Raw genomic sequence first — 22310 nt, 5'->3', positions numbered from 1 at the left:
TTTCCAAAGTCAGCTACCATAGCTGCTAATTTTAGGGTCCCTGGGCTGGAGACCTGAGTAGAGAGCGGACCTGGGCTCCCCCCTCCCCTCCTTGATTAATCACTGAGACTGGGACACAACAGAGACTGTGCAAGGGAGGATAGCTTCTCCTCACCTCCCGTGTTGGCTTATGATGAAAATGGCTCAGTAAGCTGTGACCCTTGCCTCTAGAGAGAGAAGGGCTACGTGGAGGGTCACAGTGAGCCTCTGAAGCTAGCAAAATCAACCAGGAAATGCAGGATCCACGGAGTCAAGGTCGGAGCTCTGCCACAGAGGATAAAAGATGGCTTTCCAGTGAGCAGGAATGGAAGACAGATAGAAGATTCTGGAAGGGGAAGGAAAAGATGCTGAAGAGGTCTGGGGTAAGACAAGATGGTAAATGACCAAGAAAAGAGACAGAGAAAAAATTGGTGGGAGAAACCCAAGGAAGGGAGAAAAATGAGGGTGGATGAGAAGCAAAGAAAGGACCTGCTCAGTTGACTCAGTTGGGTGACAGGGGGATGACGGGCCATGCTTTGCCTATGGCTTGCCCTATTAATGATGATGTATGACTATTAAATTTTAATGATCTTCATGGGGTTTTCAACAGTTCTTACTTTCTTCAGGTGCATGCAAGGGGAGCTACACTTGAAAGAGGGCAGCCATTCACCCCTCTCTCCTTTCAGCATCAGGGCCTTCTCACAGAGCTAATACACTTGGGCTGCAGAGGACAGGGAGCTTCCATTAGTTCTGATTGTCTGACAGACAGGATAAAGACTGAGCATTCTCCCCGACTCTGCTCCAAGCCTCACATTCACATAAAACCAAATTACAACCCAGCACGGCCTTCTACAATACAGACTCCTCAAACTGTGAACCCACCATTCGAATGACCCCTGGGGAAATAGGCAGTCCATATTGGCAACACGTTCAAGAGTTTTGGTGACTAATGTGGAGTTGACAAAGTCTCTCAGACAAGAAGGCAATGGTGGTAAGATTTCTCTCATTAACATGCAGTTAAAATTGAATCAGAATGAATTCAAAGCTGAACAGTTTTAATGAAGCAAATGTCAAGCAAGCATATCATCTTCTTAAACAAAGAAAGTCTAAAAGTTTAATTGCAAAAACACTTGTACAGAAAACTTGGCATTTCAACAATTCCAAACACATTAATCCAGCCAATGGACTCCATTTTAATACGTTTTTGTTAACATTTCTCAGAGCAAAGAAAATGTCTGACCCTGCTCCTCCCCTCACCACCCACTTAATTTTTTTTTTGTCAGCCAACACACTGAAAAATGTAAACTGCAGTGACACTCATGAAAAACACTGAAAAGGCAAAATTCACTTTTCATTGGATAAATCAGTGCAGATATGAAGCTTCTTAATGAGACAAAACATCATCTGTAATATTGTTGGAGAGCAAGAACTCAAACCATCCCCCCCATCCCAGCTGCTTCAAAATGGGCCATGTCATCACATCTCTCTTCCTCTGTGTTGGGGAAAAGGGAAAGATTGGTCAGCATGCAGCTAACAGTAAGTACCTGCTTAAGTCTCCCATCCAAGAACAGGCAGGCTTTGCCCAACACAGAGATATGTTGGCAATGTGCCAGGAGCTGACGGCTACATCTGATTTGTGTAAGACAGGGCAGCTTATGGACACAAAGTGGATCAAGCCCTTGCATCACAATGCTGAGACCTTGAGTCTCCATGGGGTATATCTCTGTATTAAAGATAAACGTTACCACTGACTGATTTGTTAGAACTCTGTGGGCCCAGGTTTTGGCTGTGGACTGCACTTAGGCTACTCCCACTTCAATACAGCAGTCAATTGCCACAATTACTAAATGGTGTGAGACGGAGGTGCTTTTTCCTGAGATGCTATTTATCTACAGGATGTTCTCCCACAACCTATTCACAACAGAATTCAAAACTAGTTCATGCTAACATCTGCTGGTCTTGCACAGTGTTCCCTCTAATTTTTCCCAGCCATGTGCAGAATGAATCACTTTCATATTGGTGCACATAACAAAATTCATGTGGTGGGGGTGAGACCGAGGGGTTCAGCGCATGGGAGGAGGCTCAGGGCTGGGGCAGAGGGTTGGGTGCAGGGTGTGTGGGCTCTAGCTGGGGGTGCGAGCTCTGGGGTGGGGCTGAGGATGATAGGTTTGGGGTAGGAGGGTGCTCCTGGGCTACGGCGGGGAGAGAGGACTCCCCCCAGCTCTCCCTCCCTGCAGCAGCACCTGGGCTAGGGTGGGGAAAGGCGCCTCTCCCTGCCGCGGCAGCTCTGGAGCTGGGGCTGCAGGATAGGTGCCCCTTCCCTGGCCTCAGCGGCTCTGGGCCTGGGGAGGGCCACCCCAGGGTCCGGGCCCAGCTGCGACGCCCCGGCCGTGCCCAAGCCTGATTCGGCTGTCCCTGGGCCCGGGCCGCCCTGGCTGCGGCAGGTCCTCGGGAGGGTACCCCGAGCGCCCGCGCAGCACTAAATAGGATGCTGTGAGGCTGCACAGCTTACAGGGAACTTAGGTCTTGCCTATGTTAAGGAAAAAGAAAGTCAATGCCCCAAGTTGCAGCTCTTGTGGGTGAAGTCTTGAAAAATGATGAGAGAAAATACAAAAACGCGTCCCTCCCTGAAGGAAGACTTGAGCTTACAAGCAAATCCTTGCTGTTTGGCTGCAGTGAAGGTAGCAGCTGCAAGGCAAGGGGTGAGGGAGCCCTTGTCACAGACGGCTTTGACTTGGAGGTGGCTTTAAGTAAATGTGAAATCTGTGCAGCATGCACTAAAGAGTGGAAAAGGAGGAACTACTTTTTAATCTTCAAATATAAAATTGGGCAGATGCTAACACTGCAGATCCGTGAAACTGTTTTTGCTTGCATCAGCATGGCAAGGTAATAAAAGCATTCCCAGTTCATGATAGGAAAAGTCCCAAGATTTTCTGGAGGAGGCGTAGGAAGGTGGCAGCTAGAACGGAGAGCATGTTTGGACCATCATAATAAAGCTCAAGGGTATTCAAGAAGTTTTCAACTGAAGCCTGAACTAATAATTTGACAGGAGCCCAAGGGCTGCAAATAATTTGCATAAGACGGTGCAGACAGTAGACGTCTTCATCTTCAACAAGCAGGTGAGGTGCAATTCAGAGAAACTACAGATCTCGGCACACAAAAAGACACTCGCCATGAGTGAAAGGCCACTCAGATCAAGCTGGAACATCCCATGCAGGAAGCAGTAGTCTCCAGAAGATGCACTTTTGTATTAAAGGTGAGGGTAGCCCTGGGCTGCACTGCGGAATTCTATGCGCCACAATTTGCTCACTTCTGTTAAAGCTGCTCTCTGCGGCTGCACTTCATTGCAGGCTCCTTTTATAAAAATGGTTCCTTAGCGCTACAACAGCAGATGGGCAGAGGGAAATGTAATTCCCCTGCCTGTTTCCCTTTGTGGTGGAGAGACGACTTGGAACATAATATAATTCGCTCAAGCAGGCTGCAACTCACATCATATTAGACAAAGCAACATATCAGGGGACAGAAAAGTGACGTGTTTTATTTTAATCTAAAATAAAGTTTTGTACTTTTCCTGCTGGCTGAGAGAAGCCAGCCTCTCTCTTTCTCTCTTGATTACCGCTGACCTTTTCAGCAGTAAAATGCTGCACCAGACATTTTCAATAGATAGGAACAGTGGAATCTTGCTGAGAAGCAGGACACCGTATATGTGCAGCAGAGATGCTTGGAAAGAGTAGCTGGGAGGGGGGAAAGAGAGAGCCCTTCCTTCGGGGCCGCTCAGTCATGAAGTGCCAGCCACAGCCAATACCAGCAGGAAGGAACCTCGTTGTACGAGATGCAGCCTAGCACAAAAAAGAGAAGCTTGCACTGAAGACACGACAGGCGGGGTAGTAAGGAAGGCTGTGTCTATCATAGCAAAGAATACAGGTGTTGCTATACAGTGCAGCAAACATCAACTAACAAGAAAAGGACAAAAGGAGAACTGGAAAGGGAGAAGGAAACCCCACAGAAAGGATGAAGAGATACAAAGCAACATAACATTTCAAAGCTCTATTACCACAACACGAAGGCTGCCTCCAATACACTGACTGGAAGCAGATTCACCGCCATTGTTGTCCAGTCCACAGAGTGTGTGGGTATTCCCCCACCCAGCTGAAATGATGGAAAACTGATGATTGTACGGTAGTCACATGCTCTGAAAGCTTTACATGGAGGATAGTTCAAATGTTTAGTGGCTGGTGCCTGTGGCTTCATAGGAGCTTTTAATTCATTAAACAGTTTGCCCCATTGGCAAGCTGCTTAGGCAGGGACCAGGACAGATCCTGAAGTCCTGCCTCCCACCTCCAGTCTGTTTCCACCATGGCTTTTCATTCCTCACTGGCTGAATCACTTTTGTAAGACACCCCTGGGCCAGGAGACCTGCAGATGAAACAGAAACATAAATGTTAGAAGTTTAGACCAGTCTGCCAAAATAAACAGGACTTTGTGAAGAGATTTTTGGAGGGTTAATTTGAAGGGACCATATTAAAGTACACTAGATAGCTGGAAAGCCTACAGAGAAAGAAGCTTATCAAGTTGCTTGGACAACTTTCCGTTGAGAAACCAGAATATGATCCTTTATAAGAGTTATCAGGGAGTCAGCTCAGAGTTACCTCTGAAAATCACCTTTGAATCGGTGTTTCAGCCCAAACACTTATTTTCAAATAAGCTATTTCCCCCATATAAGTACGTATCTTTGGGGCATGGACTGTCTACTGCTCTGTGTCTGTACAATGCCCACACTAAGGGGCCCCATTCTTGGTTGGTCCCTAAGCACTACTGTAATAAATAATAATCATGCAATGTAACTCCCTAGGCTCCTGGGGTTCAATGTGCCTGTAACTCACGGCACACTGTCCCTGGGAGGAAAGGGGAGCCAAGGCAGACTCAGAGTCAGCTAGGCAACCAAGAGGGAGAGAGGAGAGCCACTATGTATAGGGCCCCACAAATTCATGGTCATGAACAAAGCGTCACGGCCGATGAAATCTGATCTTTTGTGTACTTTTACCCTATACTGTAGCAATTTCATGGGGAAGACTAGCGTTTCTCAAACTGGGGGCCTCAACCCAAAAGGGGACCATGGGGGTGGTGGGGTGTCAGAAGGGTATTGTAGAGGCTGGCCGTGGTATTGCCATCCTTACTTCTGCACTGCCTTCAGTGCTGGGTGGCTGGAGAGCAGCGGTTGCTGGCCGAGGGCCTAACTCTGAAGGCAGCAGCGCAGAAGTAAGGGTGGCCATACCATACTATGCCATCCTTACTTCTGCGGTGCTGCCTTCAGAGCTGGGCTCCCAGCCAGCAGCTGCCATTCTTTGGCTGCCCAGCTCTGAAGGCAGCATCGCCGCCAGCAGCAGCCCAGAAGTAAGGGTGGCAATACCGCAACTGCCCTACAATAGCCTTGTGACCCCTCTACAACCCCCTTTTGGGTCAGGAACCCTACAGTTACAACACTGAAATTTGAGATTTAAATAATCTGAAATAATGAAATTTATGATTTTTAAAATCCTATGACCGTAAAATTGACCAAAACGGACCGTGAATTTGTAAGGCCTTAACCAGTGATGAGCTGCCAAAATATTAACAACCGGTTCCCTCTCCTCACCCCATGAGGGGTCATGCCCCCCCAGACTCCTGTACCATCCAAAACCCCCATGTTCCTTGACACCCCCCCCCACCCATGCCCTATCCACCCCCCTTCCCTGTCCCCTGACTTCCCCTTGCCACACCATCCAACCCTGACCCTGACCCGGACGCCGGGGCAGGAGCCGAGCCGAGCCGCGCCGCCCGGCTGGATCCTGACCCGGACGCCGGGGCAGGAGCCGAGCCGCGCCGCCCGGCTGGACCCGGACCCGGACGCCGGGGCAGGAGCCGAGCCGCGCCGCCCGGCTGGACCCGGACGCCGAGGCAGGAGCTGAGCCGCGCCGCCCGGCCGGACCCGGACGCCAGGGCAGGAGCCGCGCTGCGCCGCCCGCCCCGACCCGGGGCCCGGACCCGGCGGCAGGAACCGCGCCGCCCGCCCGGACCCGGGGCCCGGACCCGGCGGCAGGAACCGCGTCGCCCGCCCGGACCTGGGGGCTGGACCCGGCGTCAAGAACCACGCCGCCCGCCTGGACCCGGCGGCAGGAACTGCGCCGCCCGCCCGGCCCCGGCGGCTGGACGCGGTGGCCTGGCAGGAACTGCGCTGCCCGTCCGAGGTCGCACCTGGACCCTGGGGGCAGGAGCCGCGCCGCCCGACCCCAGAGTCTCGCCAGGACCTTGCCGAGCGGCGCGCCGCCTGGAGCCCTACTCCCGCTGGCACCCCCGCCCCCGGCCCCAGCTGGTGGAAGCGCTGCTTCTTCTCAGCCCTCCCAGGCTTCCTGCGTGAACAGCTGATTGGCGGTAAGCTGGGGATGGGGAGGAGAAGCCAGAGGAGCTTCAGAAGAGGAGGCGGAGTGAGGTGAGCTGGGGCTGGGGGAAGGGTAGAGAGCTGCTAGAGTTTTAGTTAAATTTAAAAGCCCTTTTGGAACTAGTTGTCCCTCCAGGAACAACCGGTTCTAAAGGGGGCTTCTAAATTTAACAACCGGTTCGCGCGATCCGGTGCGAACCGGCTGCAGCTCACCACTGGCCTTAACTATGTAGAATACCAGGGCCCAGTTGGCTTGGGGGAAGATAGCATGCAGTCTGCTTGGAGGAGCGGGCAGAGTGAAATGATTGACAAGTGAAAGCCCAGGAAGCTGAGTTAGCCTTACCAACAGGGAGTGAGCTGCCATCCCTTGGAAACCCTAGAGGTGAGAAAAGCCATTTTGGAGTAGGGAAGGGCAGGACTGGCTGTGTGGGGAGCTGGTGAGTCCCAGGCATGCATGCAGGGTTCCGCCAAGAATTGGCCTCTGGGGGCCTGGAAGCAACATCCCTCAGCTTGGGCCTCTCCCTGTCCAAGGTGACTCCCAGTTTGTAGAGTTTTGTTGGGAAAATTCCCCCCAGCCAGGTTGAGTTAGCTCTTTAGCTCCCTAGGGAAAAAATCAGTCACCACATGGCACCACCACTGCTCTGTCTGCTAGTCCAGGGCTCACACCAGCTGAGAATGCATCTGAGCACTAGGGTAGGAGACTAAAAAGTTTAGATTTTTAGTATAGTTTTGTAATCTGCACCTTGAGCCCTGTACCCCTTTGCGGTAAGGGGAAATCCTGGGTCCAGAAGCAGCCTGATTCCTGCATGAAGAGGACACTTGATAGCAGCAATTATCAGCCCTTCTGCAGTAATTGAGGAGTCCAGAGCCATCTCTGAACCTGAGGATTTCATTTGCAGAGTTGTGAGGGCACCATCCTTTAGTTAGCTAGTCAGAGAGATTATTTAGGAGACCCTCCTACTCCCTGACCTGTGTCCTCAAGCCAGTGGGTAAGAGTTGGGGATTTTATTACCTGCTGCCTATTAAACCTGTGAAGGGACATGCCAACTTATCCCACTTGGGAGTCTTTGGGGCTGTACTGAATCCAGTTAGCCAAGTTGCTAACTGTTGCACAGAAAATATTGTGGTCACAATTCACCAAGGGTCCCTACAAAGTATGCATACCAATGGGATGCTAATTTTTACGTTTGCTATATCAGGTCACGTGACTGGGGGAATTCATGGGTATTATCAGTGTGGGCACCAGTGTCCCTGAGAATGGTGTTCTACCCTGTTATGTTATACTTATCTCCTTTTTAATATAATTACTGTGTTGAATAGTGTGTGTGTGTTTCTTGGGAGTCTCCAACTATCTGGCAAATAAGTGGAGGTTACCCTGTGGTTAGAATTTTCCTCCCAAGCTGCCCGATGATCCTGCCAGGAAGGAGTGGGGGCAAGGTGGGGTGGGGGCACCTCCAAATAAATTCATATGGGAAGAAAATAAATAAGTTACACCCTACTGAGTGGAAGGCAGGATCCAGAAGAACCCAGGCCTGTCCATCTAAAGCCGCAAGGAGATGGGTGCTAACACAGGTAACTGGGTGGATAGGGGGCATTATAATGATATTTCTATGTACATAAAGTGTACCTCTATATTTTAATATTCTGTTTGGTGTTTGTGTTCTTCAGTGCTGTGTAATACAGCCATTTGTTAGGTACTTTAGCTATCAGAAATCAGCTTAGCTCTGTGAGTACAGTATTTTTGAAGAATAATGTAATTGTAAAAGCAAATAGGTTTCTGATCATCACTTTTATTTTTAAATGTGCATCTGAGCACCAAGCCATCTAGTTGGCTGATACACATTCTTTTGAGAAAATACTTATACTGTATATTAGACTAACAAAGGGAAGATGGTGCTGACAATCTACCAATGGTAGACTCTTACTAAGTTCTCTCACCTTCTCCTATTTTAAGGTTCTTGCTTTTGTTTACAAGTCCTATCTTCTCTTAAGTGTGAGCCCACTTACACAAACACCCATCCCCCACCTCCAACTTCCTTCACAAGCTCCTGTCACTGGATGTGACAATGCCAAGTGCATGTCAGGATAATTAATTGCACCATGAGAGTTTGGAACATCAGGCTCAGTTGTCTGTACATGTTTGTATAATGAAGCCAGGCCACTATTAATTACATTTTTTTAATTGCCTTATCTACTGTTTTTCTAGGGATGGGTTGTTTTTTTAACCATAATTGGGAAGGAGGAATTCTGGAGCAAAAACATTTTTTCCAAACTGCTCAAAGCTGAATCCAGTTTTTCCAAGAACAAAATATTTACATGTTGAAACCACAGAAAATGTCAGTGACTCCTAGAAAATAAGAATCCTCTGAGGCTTCCCATGACAACTGGGACCCAAACCATACAGCAGAAACTGCCTAGATTTGAGTAACCTTGAGATAGGTTATGGTGTTTTAAAGAGGAAAACATCTGTCTCAAGGACTGGGGTGCCCTTCCAACACCTGACTGATGGGAGACCACTTTGCCAGTTATTTCATTTTGTCTCAAGTTCTCCCATCCCCCTCCAATCCCCAATTCTCCTTTTTTTGTTGAGCCAACAAGAGTGCTAACTGGAAACACTGTGTGAAAATTAGAAGGCAGATGAGCAACTGAAAATCCCAGACCTAGATCCACAAGCTGTTCCCTTTCATAAATAGCAGCAGTAATGCCACTTCTTTACTCTGCTGGGAGCTCAGTCATCTCTCAGAACTACAGTCCGTTCCATCTGGCTACCCACTGGAAGGACAATGATCTTTTAGCTTAAGCCACTCTGTAATGTGGAACATATAATTAATTGCACTGTGCAATATCACAAAAGGTCATGACCAGGAAGGATGAAGACTCCTGCCTTTATATTTGCAGATGGACCCCATCTCATAACACATTAAGTCAGAATTTTAGCTGCATTTATGCATGCCATTTATAGTGCAGAATATGCTGGAATGTACGGTACATATTCCAAAAAAATCCAGGCCAGTGTGCTTACAGCAACAAAAGCAGGTAAAAGATTCAAGCCCAGGATATTCAGATCGAAATTGCAACATTATAATCCTATTGTCACCCCACAAAATACGCTAATATGTATACAGCATGGGGAGGTGTCTTATAGTGCAAAAGTTGGGTTGTTTTGTTTGCTTGCTATGCATCAAGTCTTTTATTAAGGCTTTTCTAGATGGTGAGCAGCAAAGCAAAATCTGCAGAATCGTGATCTCTGAAATACTATAAGCATATCATAAAGATGTATCGGATCATTAAACCTCAGCAAATGCTATGTGTGGCCTGACCCAGTTATATCTTGCTTAATTTATCTGTATACCTGCAGGTCCAAAAGAATACAACACATAACCAATTTGACAATTTCTGTGTGCTACAGACTTGCTAAGTGTCCATAGCAAAATGGGAAGCTGTTTTAACTTTAGGAATTGGGATTAGCTGGTGAACAACCCTTTGGTGATACCAGGATTTCTCAATGACTACCCAAACTAGGAAACACTCACTGCAGAATTCTTCAGATTCATCATGCTCGACAGAGAAATCTTCTTGTCAGTACGTCATGCATGCAAAGGAATGTTCCTCCTTCTCTGTTCTACTCCAGACTTTGGCAGTCTTATTATTCATCTGATACATCAACCAAGATGTTGAACAATCCTGCGACATACCAAGCACTTAAGTCTCCCTTAGAAATCAGGGAGGAGATTTTCAAAGCCATAAATGGGAGTAAGAACACCCAACTTCCACTGAAAATGGTTGAGCATCTCACTGGTCTCTGTGCCTTTAAAAATTTCCCCTCATTTATTTCCAGGCTTGATGCAATGGATGTGGTGTAGGTGCTGGTAAGCAAATCAGTCTGAGCAAGGGGGTGCTTACCCAAGTCACTAGCGATCAAGCCGGTTTACAACCTCTCGGACTGTGGCTATGAGATTCTCATTCTCTTGTGGGTTAGCCAGAATAATACTGTGCAGTCTGTTCATGTACGAGTCAATGGTGTCCATTGTGGGGGTCTCCCCACTGCCTACAGTAAATATAGTGCAAGAAAAAAAACCAACAGAATATTTAGATAACTACAGCAGTATCAAACATTACCATTCTAAGGAGGGTTTGCGTCAAGGCAAAAACATATTGCACAGTTAGACCCCAAAAAAATGTAACTGAAATAAAGCATAAATCTTTAGCAACAAAAGCCCAGATCCTCAAAGGTATTTAGGTGCCTAACTTCCATTGATTTCAGTGGAATTTAGGAGCCAAAATAACTGAGAGGATCAGGGCCAAAGGGATCATATGGCAAGGGTACACAGCAGTATTGTTCCCTTTGTCTGCACCTGTAAAAGACCCTCTGGGACTAAAAGCCTCTCCCCACAAAAAAGAGAAGAGAACCCCCAATACAGAGAGTAATTGTATTAAAAAGTTACAAAACTGGGAGACAGTACCTTTAACTCTAGCCCTCATCCTGTATCCATTGTCAGGCTCCAACTTGCAGCACAGGAAAGCTTTAAAAACAGACCTGCAGCCTAGAATTAGTAAACCAGGCCACGGAAAGTAAATTCACAGGAACCAGTGACATACAACTAACAGAAGTTGGACTTAAGCAGTGGTAGAGAAGCCCCATAAAGAAATGGGGATTACCTGGTAGTGGGACTCCGGCAAAGCTGCTGGTGAGTGCTTGCCGTAAGGTCTCTAGATGCTGCTGCAGCACTGTGTTCCGGCTGCGCTCCTGGATCACATCCACCTCCAACTTCTCCACAGCAGTGCGCATACTCTCCACGTGCTTCTGTAGGGCAGCATTCCTCTCCTCAAACTCCATGTTGGATTTACGCAGCTGGCGCAGCTCTGCTTCCCGTGCTGTGAACACACCCCAAAAAGGTATGAAATAACTGTAGAAAGTAGTCCTGTGGTGGTGAAGCAGAATGTTCATGGATCGCCACTCAACTGAGGATGAATAAAAAACCAGTACTATTTTGGGCTACATATGAAGAAGCATCACACCACAGAACAGCGAGTTGATAATGCCTAGAATTCTGAAGTTAATTCTGAATTCAATTTAATACCAGAGATACTGACAAATTAGAGTGAGTTCAGAGCAGAGGAACAAAAATGACTACAGGGATTGATTGAGGAAGGAAGATTGAAAGAACTACTATGAATACTTTCAGCACACTATAGATCAGCAATACAGTGACAAGGGGGCTAGAGACCAGCAACTGACTACAAGTATTAGCAGGGTGTACATTTTAGGTGCCTGAAGTTGAAATTTATTAGAGTATGGAATAATCTCCCAAGGGAACTGGCAGAAACCCCATCACTTGAGACATATGAATCTATGAATATGAAATCAAACCCTACAGCAATGGAGAATATATTGTAGAACAATTTTGGCTGGGGTCATGGACTAGTTGGCCCAAAGAGACTTTCTCTTATCTAACTTCTGCTAACTAGCGCACATTATCTGCTCAACTATTTCAAATATTTCCTCATTCTAACAGAGCAACTGCAGTTGGAAAGACTGGGAAAATAGCATCTATATGAGCTCGCCTACAGCTTGTACACCAGCACCATTCTCCACAGAGAATCCTGTTGGAAGAGGGTAGGCCCGGAGTACCTATCTGCTCATCCATTATACTCCTAAGAGATACTGTAACCTTACTAACGCACTGAGCCATCTGACTTCACTCTTTACGTAAAGCACTTTCTGTGGCAGGGATGGCGAAAACACTGCATGAGTTTAATTCACCTTTGCTATGATTCAGGAACTCTTCTGTGAAGATTGGGATATCAAAAACAGACCTCTCCTTCGTGTCTGCTTCTTTCTGCAGATAGAAAGTGACACACAGTTAAATACTACTAATTCTCAACTGCTAATAAAAGAAGTGACAGATCTATCAAGAAAATGAGAAGAAGGATGGAGATGATTCCAGCAAGCCCCTTTCTCTAAAGAAGCTATTGGGCAAATCAAGCACTGAACTGGAGATGACAGGGACTCCCATTCCTAGAAAGCCACAAGGCATTTGAGAGGTACAAGGGAAGTGAGTGTTTAACAAATGTAGATCTCAATGGTTCAGATATTTCATATAACCTGCCACTTAACTTTTTTGCCTTAATGAAACTGCACATTACACAAGACTTCAGTAGGGGGTTGGACTAGATGATCTCTTGAGATCCCTTCCAACCCTAATAATCTATTATTCTCTGCCTGATCCCAACAATCTATTACACTTTCATAGCTATTCTCATGAATTCATCCACCTCTCCAAATTACCATACTTCAGAACAAGCCTCTACAGTAAGACAAGATGGCAGATAAAGTAGATGATGGTTATAGTAAGTTTCACAGCTCTGTTTTTGACCATCAGTGCCAAGATAGCTCCTTTCCCTGTTCTCTCACTGGATAAGAAAAGAAAAGGGAGAACCTTGCAGTGGGTCTCACAGTTCCTTGTTTCTGTCTGTTAGGAATTGCAGAAGGTGCAGAGATGACATATTCTGCCTCAGAAATAAAGACAGGAGCTACACAATACTTTAAATGAGCCATATCTTTGCCAAGCAGACTATTATTCAGACAGTTTTTTATCATGGGTGAAAATAGACAGACACAATGGTATAGAATTTGTGCAAATTGTCAAATTGCTTATGACTAGCAAGGATGAGGTGGTTTGTTTTTCATTTTCTGGGGGAAGAGAGAGAGGAAAAGGGAAGGGTGTTTGTGTGTGCTTTTTAAAAAACAAACGTCTGCTCCCTTGCACTCTTCCAGGTTCCTGATTACAGTGGAACTCATGCAGAGCTCCATCATTGTGGGAATTACTTCAGTCATTCAGGTTTCTACCCTTTGCATGCTGCAAAGCCAAGCTTTGCAAGGGTAAGGTTCGTAAATCCACAACTGTATAGGGCGTTGATTGTTTTCTCCCAGATTATGGGCACAGGAGCCATCAGGACGGCTGCAGGAATCATGACCTGGGGGATAATTCACATCCCACCACCTCAAACGCACAATGTTGTCAATCAGGTGTACATTAGGGGTTATAAGCGTGTATGTTGGATGTTGCCCCTAACTCTCTTAACAACACACTGTTGGCAGGTGAGCAGCAAAACAAAACATACAAAATCTTGACCTCTGAAGTGCTGTATACTGACAGTTTCAATATTAGGACTCAGTAAGTTTTACTGTCCTACCTGTGCACAGAATAGAAGCATCGAGAGATCCTAAGTCTGTGAGTAGAGAAGGCAAGTGGGAGACAACACTAAGCTGAATACTATTTGCAACAATATTTGCTGAAGGTCATCTTTTGTGGTCCAAGGGCTGCTTTTTCTGCTAGACAGAATGATGGTATGTAACTGCATCCTCACCTATTACTTAATTGTGTGTAGTAATGACATGACTGTGCCTTGGGAGATTGGGTATGAGTATATAAAGGATGTGGCAACAGACTAGCTAGTGTTTGTACAGATTTCAAACTTCTAGTTATTATATCCCCAGATTAGGTGTTTTTCTAGTGGGATGTGGAGGGAAATGAAAAGAGAACAGAAACTATAATACTGAATAGTTCTGAACCAATTCCTCAACTTGGGTCCAGCAGGGACTGTGCTGATCGAGGTGTCATTATTATTTATTAATTGCTGATAATGTGTGTGGTAAAGCTAGGCAAATTTTTTGGTGAACAGTTTATTCACCAAAAAATGCAGTTTCAGTTGACTCAAAACACTTTGTGAATCTGTGTCAAGTTCACCAAATAGTTTCAAATGAACTCATAGACTTTAAGATCAGAAGGGACCATTATGATCATCCAGTCTGACCTCCTGCACAACGCAGGCCACAGAATCTCACCCAGCCACTCCTGTAACAAACCCCTAACCTATGTCTGAGTTATTGAAGCCCTCAAATTGTGGTTTAAAGACCTCAAGGTGCAGAGAATCTTCCAGCAAGTGACCCGTGCCCCATGCTGCAGAGGAAGGCGAAAAACCTCCAGGGCCTCTGCCAATCTGCCCTGGAGGAAAATTCCTTCCCGACCCCAAATATGACAATCAGTTAACCCTGAGCATGTGGGCAAGACTCACCAGCCAGACTCCCAGGGGAAAATGAAATGGTTCAGAAATGTCAAAACGAAACGTTTGATTTTGAAGCAACCCAAAATTTTTCATTTCAATTACCATCATTGTGACAAAAGCAGAGGAGGACTAGAATCACAAAACAGGAAAAGGGAGAGGAGGTGGCAGTGGCAAAAGACACTTTTTTAACCTTTAGTCTAGTGGTTAGGGCAGGGGTCTCACACTCAAATGACCACGAGGGCCACATGAGGACTAGTTCATTGGCCCGAGGGCCGCATCACTGACACCCCACCCTTGCTGCCCCCGGCCCTGCCCCCACTCCACCCCTTTCATGAGGCCCCGCCCCTGCCCTGGCTCTTCCCACCCCTTCCCTGCCTCCATTCCAACCCCTTCCCCCAAAGTCCCCACCCCAGCTCTGCCTCCTCCCTGCCTCCAGATGGTGCAGAAGGGGTGTGGCGGGGGCTCAGGACAGGGAGTGAAGGAGGTGTGCAGGGTGCGGCAGGGAGTTGGGGTGTAGGAGGGAGTGTGGGGTGTGGCAGAAGGCTAGGGTTCAGGCAGGGGGCTCAGGGCAGGGAGTTGGGGTGTGAGGTGCAGCAGGGGGTCAGAGTGCAGGAGGGGGCTCAGGGCAGGGAGTTGGGGTGCAGGAGGGGTATGGGATGCAGCAGGGGGTTGGGGTTCAGGCAGGGGGCTCAGGGCAGGAAGCTGGGGTGCAGGGTGCAGCAGGAGGTTCAGGGCAGGGAGTTAGGGTGCAGAAGGGGTGTGGGAGGCAGCAGGAGGGCTCTGGGCCAGAGCCTGAAGCTGCTTACCTGGAGCGGCTCCGGGGGGGCAGCGGCGCGCACAGGGGCCAGGGCAGGCTGCCTGCCCTGGCAAGCAGCTGAAACCATGTCCCTGCAGCCCCTGGGGGAGGAGGGACACAGGGCTCTGCACCCTGCTTGCTGCTCCTCCAGGTACCTCCCGCGAAGCTCCCATTGGCCACAGTTCCCTGTTCCCAGCCAATGGGAGCTGGGGGGAGGGAGCGGTGCCTGGAACCAGGGCAAAACACGGAGCCCTCTGCTTCCCCGCCCCCCCCACCCCCCCGGCCACAGGGACGTGATGCCAGCAGCTTCAGGGAGTGGCTCAGGGCTCGAGGGGGGCAATCTGCTGTAGTTTGCCCACCCCTGGCCTGGAGGTAGGCCAGGGGGGCGCAGGCTGCTTGACGGCCCACAGGAAATAGCCCCGCGGGCCGTGTGTTTGAGACCCCTGAGTTAGGGCATTTGCTAGTGATGTGAGAGGGCTGAGTTCAATTCCCCCTCTGCCTGGTGTAGAGAAGGAATTTGAACTTCGGTTTCTCCCATTGCAGAAGAGTGCCCTCTCCTCTTGGCTATGGGATATTCTAGGATGGATCTTTCTCAGCATTTCCTGATGAAACTCTCCCACTGTTTTTAAATAAATAGTCACTGAAGCCAGGACTTTAACGTGGCCCTCCCACATCCCAGGTGAGTGCTCGAAGTACCAGGCGCTTTCTGTCCCTGTCCCAATGACTATTCATTGTCATACACAGTGGCAATTCATAGTCATTCATAATAACAATGAACAGTTCAAATCTGTTCCCCACATCAGGCAGATGGGGGAATTGAACCCACAGCCCTCTCATATCACTTGTGAATTCCCTAACCACATCCCAGGTAGGTGCCCTGCCCACTGAGCTAAAGATTATAGGGAGGCTGCTTTCTCCTTCTCCTCTTCAGGTCAAAACAAACGCGTTTCATTTTGATCCCACTTGAAATTTTTGAGTTTTCGATTCATCAAATATTTCAACAAATTTGGGGTTTGGTTCAACCCAAAACAAATTTTTGGAATTGCCAACGAACCAAAAAAAAAAAATCCATTACTCACTCAGCTCTAGTGTGCGATGTTGTATAACACAACAAATGAGACTGTCATCTTTCAAAATTAGAATTAAAACAAGGAACATGACCACCTGGGATAAAACATTTAGTAGTTTTCACAAGTGTAGTGATATCAGCACCTGGTACTCTGGTCAAATTAAACACAGATAATTACGTTCTAAAATTCCCTTGCAGTTTTTTTTGCAGAAGGTAGTCTTCACTATCTTTCTGGAAATGTGGTGCAGTGGTGTTGTTCTGTACAGTTAAACAGCTGTCACAGCCTACCCAAGAGAGGACTACATTTCAGTGGTAAATGAAGCGATCCCAATTTATGGTTTATGTGTCTATTAAGTATGCAAACCATTTTAAAATCAAAGATAAAAGGTGCAATATAATTGGAAGATTTTTTTTAATTTTTTTATTATTATTATTTTTACAGAAAAAGGCCAAGACAGACAGACAAAATGTAACCCTGATGAGTTATTATGAAGGCAGTTTTTTCTTTAGGGATTTCTAAAAAGTAGTTTAAAGTCCATATTTTTAGTGATGCCTCAGTCATAATTTCTACAAGTCAAAAGTAATAAGAATAAATGTTTGTTTTCAAAGTATATACTTATGATGTCAAAGACACAAAGCTTTCTTGTTTGATAAATTGGGGTAACTATAATCAAACTGCTGCTTAATATAGGAACAAAGATAAGCCTTAGAGAAATTGCTACTGAAAGCAGAAGGTTCTCAAACCTCTAAACCATCTTGGCTGGTAAAATGCACCAAGAAATCATTCCTTCAAAACCATATTTAAAGCCTGAGATAAAATGCCTCTCTCCTGCTTCTGCCACCGCTATGGTCTTTTATATTTGAACACCTTGGGCTTTAAATGAAATGTCAAACATGATTTGGTACCCAGCAGAAAAGCTAAGTGGTTAACAGCCTATCAGGGAATTCTGGCAGCTAAGTTTAGTGTTTCATATTGGTGTCTGGCTCATAAAGGGGCTAGACTGGGGTGAAGCAAGTGCCATTTGGCAGTCAGCCAAGATAGACCTGGCTAGATGGAACTTCAAAAACCTTCCAAGTGTTTACCTGAGTAAACTGTCAGAGTCAGTTTATTTAGTTTTTACTTTCTTTTTTTAAAAAGTAAAGCTGAGTTTCATAACGTGGTAAAATTGCAGCTGGGAAGCCCTAGATTCAACAAGAGAGCACATGCTACACACCAAGTGGGCTTGTACTCAAGACTGAGAGCAAAAGAAAAAAAAAACAGTTCTGATTTTCTGAGGAGCTGAAGAGATGCAAAAATGTCACAATGGCTTTCTTTATCACACCCATTATCTACCCAAATTCTGGTGCAGATTACTGCAGACAAAAAAAAAATCTCAGGATGTGTATTCAGAAAATGAGGAGTCATATAAAGCAACAAGCCTGGCAATGTACTCATCTGATCTTAATGCCCTCTAGACAACCACAAATTAATTTCATCTAGAACTCCGGAGTCTCAGCAATAACACACTCCAAGGAACGCTGGCAATTATACAGCTTGCCCTCCACGTGCTTTTTGCTCTACCAGCCTAGGCAATTCATGCTTGATACTACTAGCTGTGTGCTGGAGGCATTGGCATGGACCAGTAATGGCTCCTATAGACTGAAGGGCAGAGGAGAGGGTATTACAGACATTATATATAGTGCCCCAGGGTAGAGATTCTTCAGGTACAAAATAAAAAATATTAAAGCAATTAGGTGAAATTGCTCAGTCTCTGAAAGGCAACAGAGAAATTCTACTTAACGGAAGACTGGTAATGAAAACCCATCAGCACTCTTCCATTACCAAGTACATTACCCAGCACGTAAAGGATCCTCTCGGGGGCTCGGATACACTTAAGCCACTCTGAGGCTTGCTCAGGGGATTAAAATCATAAGGATTTGATTACCCCTTCATTGAAAAGGCTTAATTTGTTCAGGCTGAGTGTCGTTTTCTCATTTCTCATAAATTAAAAGAGAAACAAAAAATTTATTGTTTCTATCTTTGTCTTTAAATGAGATGGAGACATTTCCAGAATGTCACCCTGGAAAATTATTCATTGGGCTGTTAAAATGGGGTTAGTGTTAGGAACTTCAGAGACACATTGGACTTGAAATTCTTAGTTGGGATAGAAGATTGGGGGTATGTGGGGAAGGGGAGAAAGAAGGAAGAAGAGAGGTCTTTTTGAATTATATCATCCCTGCTATGGTCATACGCGTACCTCTCAAGTGCTCTGCATTATAATGAATACTCCCTATTGGGTAGACAATTTTTGTTGTGCTGCACTACTCTGTCAGGCCATTTGCCCTGCACTGTACTCTACCTTATAGACATCATCAAGCAGGCCCTTCTTTCCTTAGAGTGGATTGGTCACTTCATGGAAGCCTTGCCAGTAAGGAGGCATGTTTTTCTAATCAGCTGCATGAAGCTGGAGCTATTCTGGTTCCAACAATTTCAGAAAAGGTGGAGCAGAAGAGCAGGGAAAGAGAAGAATACAGAGAGAACATAGCGAGAAGAGAGGTACTTGTGGGCAGAAGAAATCAGAAGCACGTAAGAGTGTCATGACAGGCCATACAAACAGTGCAATGTGATAAAGGAAGGGAAAATAACACCACTGTAGAAAGTCTTGTATATTTGAGGTTAGTAAGGTCACTTTTGATTAGTGTGAAATATTGAGAATATAAACACAAAATCTCAGTTATTTTAAACCAAGAATAAAGTTCACAGCAGTCATTGTTCATCATGTATAATATTCCACATAAAAATTCATGAATATGGGATTTATGTGAAGAGTAATCTATATACTTAATTATGATTAATTCAAATTTACTTCATTTTTTTGTCCTTTGCTATACATTTTGAAGGTCATTGCTATGCACATGCACTGTGTTTAAATGCTAAAGTGATATCAACATTGTCTATGGTAGCTGAACTATTACCACTGAGGAAAAGCTTCCTTGACCCAGATGTGCTCCCAAATTTTTGCAAGACATAATTTAGCAGATCCTCTCTGATGGTCATAGAACTACCACAACAGTAAGCAATGGTGATTAGAGGAAGGAGAATAGGACAAGGATCCAGGAGCTCCTGAGATCTTAAATCTAATGGTGACTTGCTGTGCAATCTTGGACAAGTCACTTAGCCTTTCTGTGCCGGTTTCCTCCTTTGTAAATGGGAATTACACTACTTACCTACATTAGGCCTTGTGTACACTTGCAGTGGCGTGTAGGGATGCATAGCTACACACTGCAGTGAAAGGCAGGCTGTGTGGTATATAGCTACATGTTGCAGTGGAAGGCTCTGGCAGTGGAGAGGCAGAGGAATACTACACTGCTAAAAATAGCAGTGTAGATGTGAGAAGCACTGCTTGCGTGTACGGTATACCCCCTAAGGTTCTGTCAAGTCTGTAATCTATTCGCCTAAGCAGTGCCTCACTGTCTACATTGCTATTTATACTAGTGAAAGCTAGGCGTGCAGTGTCTGTACTCTGCACACCACAGTAAGTGCAGACCTACCCTTAGAGAGGTGTTGTGAGGATTTATTAGGTAACTTGTGTACAGAGTTTTGCAAATATGAAAAGGTAGAAAATCCTGAAGAGGAGAGGAGGCTTTCAGAACAGGGTGCCTACCCAGTGGAGTTCCTAGCTCCACTTGAGCAGCCCCTGCTCCGATGGAGCATAAGAACACCACAGGGATGTGCAGGAGGGCAACTCTCCTCCATGAGTGCATTTAGATAATGATGATCTTTCAGTAATCATATTACATAAATTGAAGGATAAGAATTAAGCCTGTTTGAATTTTTGAAGTGACTTGTCACATGAACACTGCTGTTAAACAGAATATTTATGTAATCTAAGTTTTGTACAAGTACTATATTACTGACTGGGACAAGGTTACAGTGTTTTGTGGGGATTACTAATAAAAAGTCAACTCCCACGTGGCATGCAGATTTAGGCACTTCATATTAGACATCTTAAGAGTCCATCTATTTCTAAAGGTTTGTCTGATAGGGAATACTTGGCTTTGGGGGTCAGTGGGAGAACGCATCTGAGCTGAAAGCATCCAACCAAAGCTGCTCCCTGAGGAAATGAAATGTATTACCCTCAAAGTAGACAGGAGCAGCAGAAATTAAAAAGTTGCAGTGGCTTGGCAAGTGACCATCACAGTCATCCTTCCAATAAACCCACCAAGGGGTACAGAAACTGATAACTTTCCCTGAAAAGGAGGCTGGCTGGGAGCTCACAGAGGAAGAGCACTGGCAGGAAAGTCTCTTGCCCATATAGAAAAAGGGGATGATTCATCTGCTTGTTTTTTTCCTATTTGCTTGCTGCAGTTTGATGACTGTGAAGGAAGCACCTGGCCTGGGACCCTATGTAAAATGGCCCTTGTTGTGTTTTGTTCTATTAAAAGATTGACAATTACAGCACTTCAGAAAGAGGGATAACTTTGTTGTCAATCAGGAGCCAGAAGGTTTAGTGTCTGTTTTACATCAGGGAATCTAGAGTCTTGTTACAGCAAGGCAGTATTTTTCATTACTATTCACTTATTTGGTAGGCTAAGAGGTGTTACAACAGGTCTCCCAACAACTTGGCCATTCCTCTCCCTTACCCTGGAAGAAACCACACGGTGGTTGGTGTACTGAAACAATAACCTAGAGGTGTGACTTATTTGTGCATGATCAGTCTGTGTCTCAAGCTGGCCTTAAGGATGTCCTAGACATTACATGCCAAATTTTCAAAAGAACAGTTTCCCATTTGTAAGCATTTCTGCTTCCAAAATTTTCACCTGCAATTTTGCACCTGAAGTTGAATTACACGTATACCTCAAGTACATAAAAGACACAATTATTCTGAGGTATACTCAGAATTTGTTCTGAGGTTCCAAATCACAGGTGTATGTTTTGCAATGCAAATTACACCTACAAAAGTAGAGGCTGGGCCTCAGCCCTTTTAAAAACAAACCCTAAACTCCATTTCCATTTTGTTTCAGATAACTTATATCTGCATGGACTAGATTCTGATTTAGCAGAAAGCACCAAAAACAGTGAATTGCTATTCACTTTTGATTCTTTGGCCATGGGGATCATCTACGCACGCAACCCCCAAAAAACTGTATAGAAATTTGCATAAATCTACATCTAGAGCAGACCCTAAGCTGGTGTAAACTGTCATAACTCCATTGACTTCAATGGAAATTTTCACCAGCTGTGGTTCTGCCCCCTGCTGTGTAGAAGAAAGCAAGGTATTTACCTCATGGTCGTGGGCAGTCTGTCGTGTTCCATCTGAAACAAACAAAAAAATAAGATGATCTTGGAATGAAAGAGAACTGAAGGAGAAAGTTAGCTGTATAACCCAAAAGCTCAGCTACACAATCTGTCTAGTTATACTATAAGGGCTTTAGCACACAGTATCTCTATCTACCTTAGGTTTTAATAATGCACCTGTCACAAGGCACAGTAGTGTGTACATAAACCTAATCGCTCTGCATACACACATGCACACTGGTCTAGGCAAACACAGAAGAGTATGTTCTAAGCAGCCTAACAGTCACAGGCTTTATAAAAAAGGTGTTTGAAACCTGCTAGTTGACTATATGCCTGGGATATTTTAGTACTCTAGCTAACAGTCTACTGTTTATTACTTTAACAGAATTGCCATGCTGGGCCAGACCAATGGTCTGTCTAGCCCAGTATGAATAGAATCATAGAATATCAGGGTTGGAAGGGACCTCAGAAGGTCATCTAGTCCAACCCCCTGCTCAAAGCAGGACCAATCCCCAATTAAATCATGCCAGCCAGGGCTTTGTCAAGCCTGACCTTAAAAACCTCTAAGGAAGGAGATTCCACCACCTCTCTAGGTAACCCATTCCAGTGATCCTCTCTTCCAAATATGGGCAGAGTTGTCATGAAGGCACAATTTTTGTTA

General features: G+C 45.6%; 1 protein-coding gene across 3 annotated transcripts in view; it reads right to left on the bottom strand.

Annotated features, from left to right (window-relative positions):
* Positions 1–1052: 1052 nt before the first annotated feature.
* Positions 1053–22310, bottom strand: part of HMG20A (high mobility group 20A) — an 88818-nt gene continuing 67560 nt past the window's right edge. For all 3 annotated transcript variants that reach the window (XM_044980255.1, XM_044980256.1, XM_044980254.1), the window contains exons 7-11: positions 21636–21667; positions 12201–12276; positions 11096–11311; positions 10340–10484; positions 1053–4434 (exon numbers count right to left, since the gene is read on the bottom strand). In XM_044980255.1, the coding sequence (XP_044836190.1) occupies positions 10348–10484; positions 11096–11311; positions 12201–12276; positions 21636–21667 (461 nt within the window). In that variant the 3' untranslated portion in view covers positions 1053–4434; positions 10340–10347. The remainder of the gene's footprint in view (positions 4435–10339; positions 10485–11095; positions 11312–12200; positions 12277–21635; positions 21668–22310) is intronic.

This window comes from Mauremys mutica, chromosome 11 (genome assembly GCF_020497125.1).
Source record: "Mauremys mutica isolate MM-2020 ecotype Southern chromosome 11, ASM2049712v1, whole genome shotgun sequence".
Lineage (NCBI taxonomy): Eukaryota > Metazoa > Chordata > Testudines > Geoemydidae > Mauremys > Mauremys mutica.
This window is presented reverse-complemented; position numbering and strand designations above follow the sequence as displayed.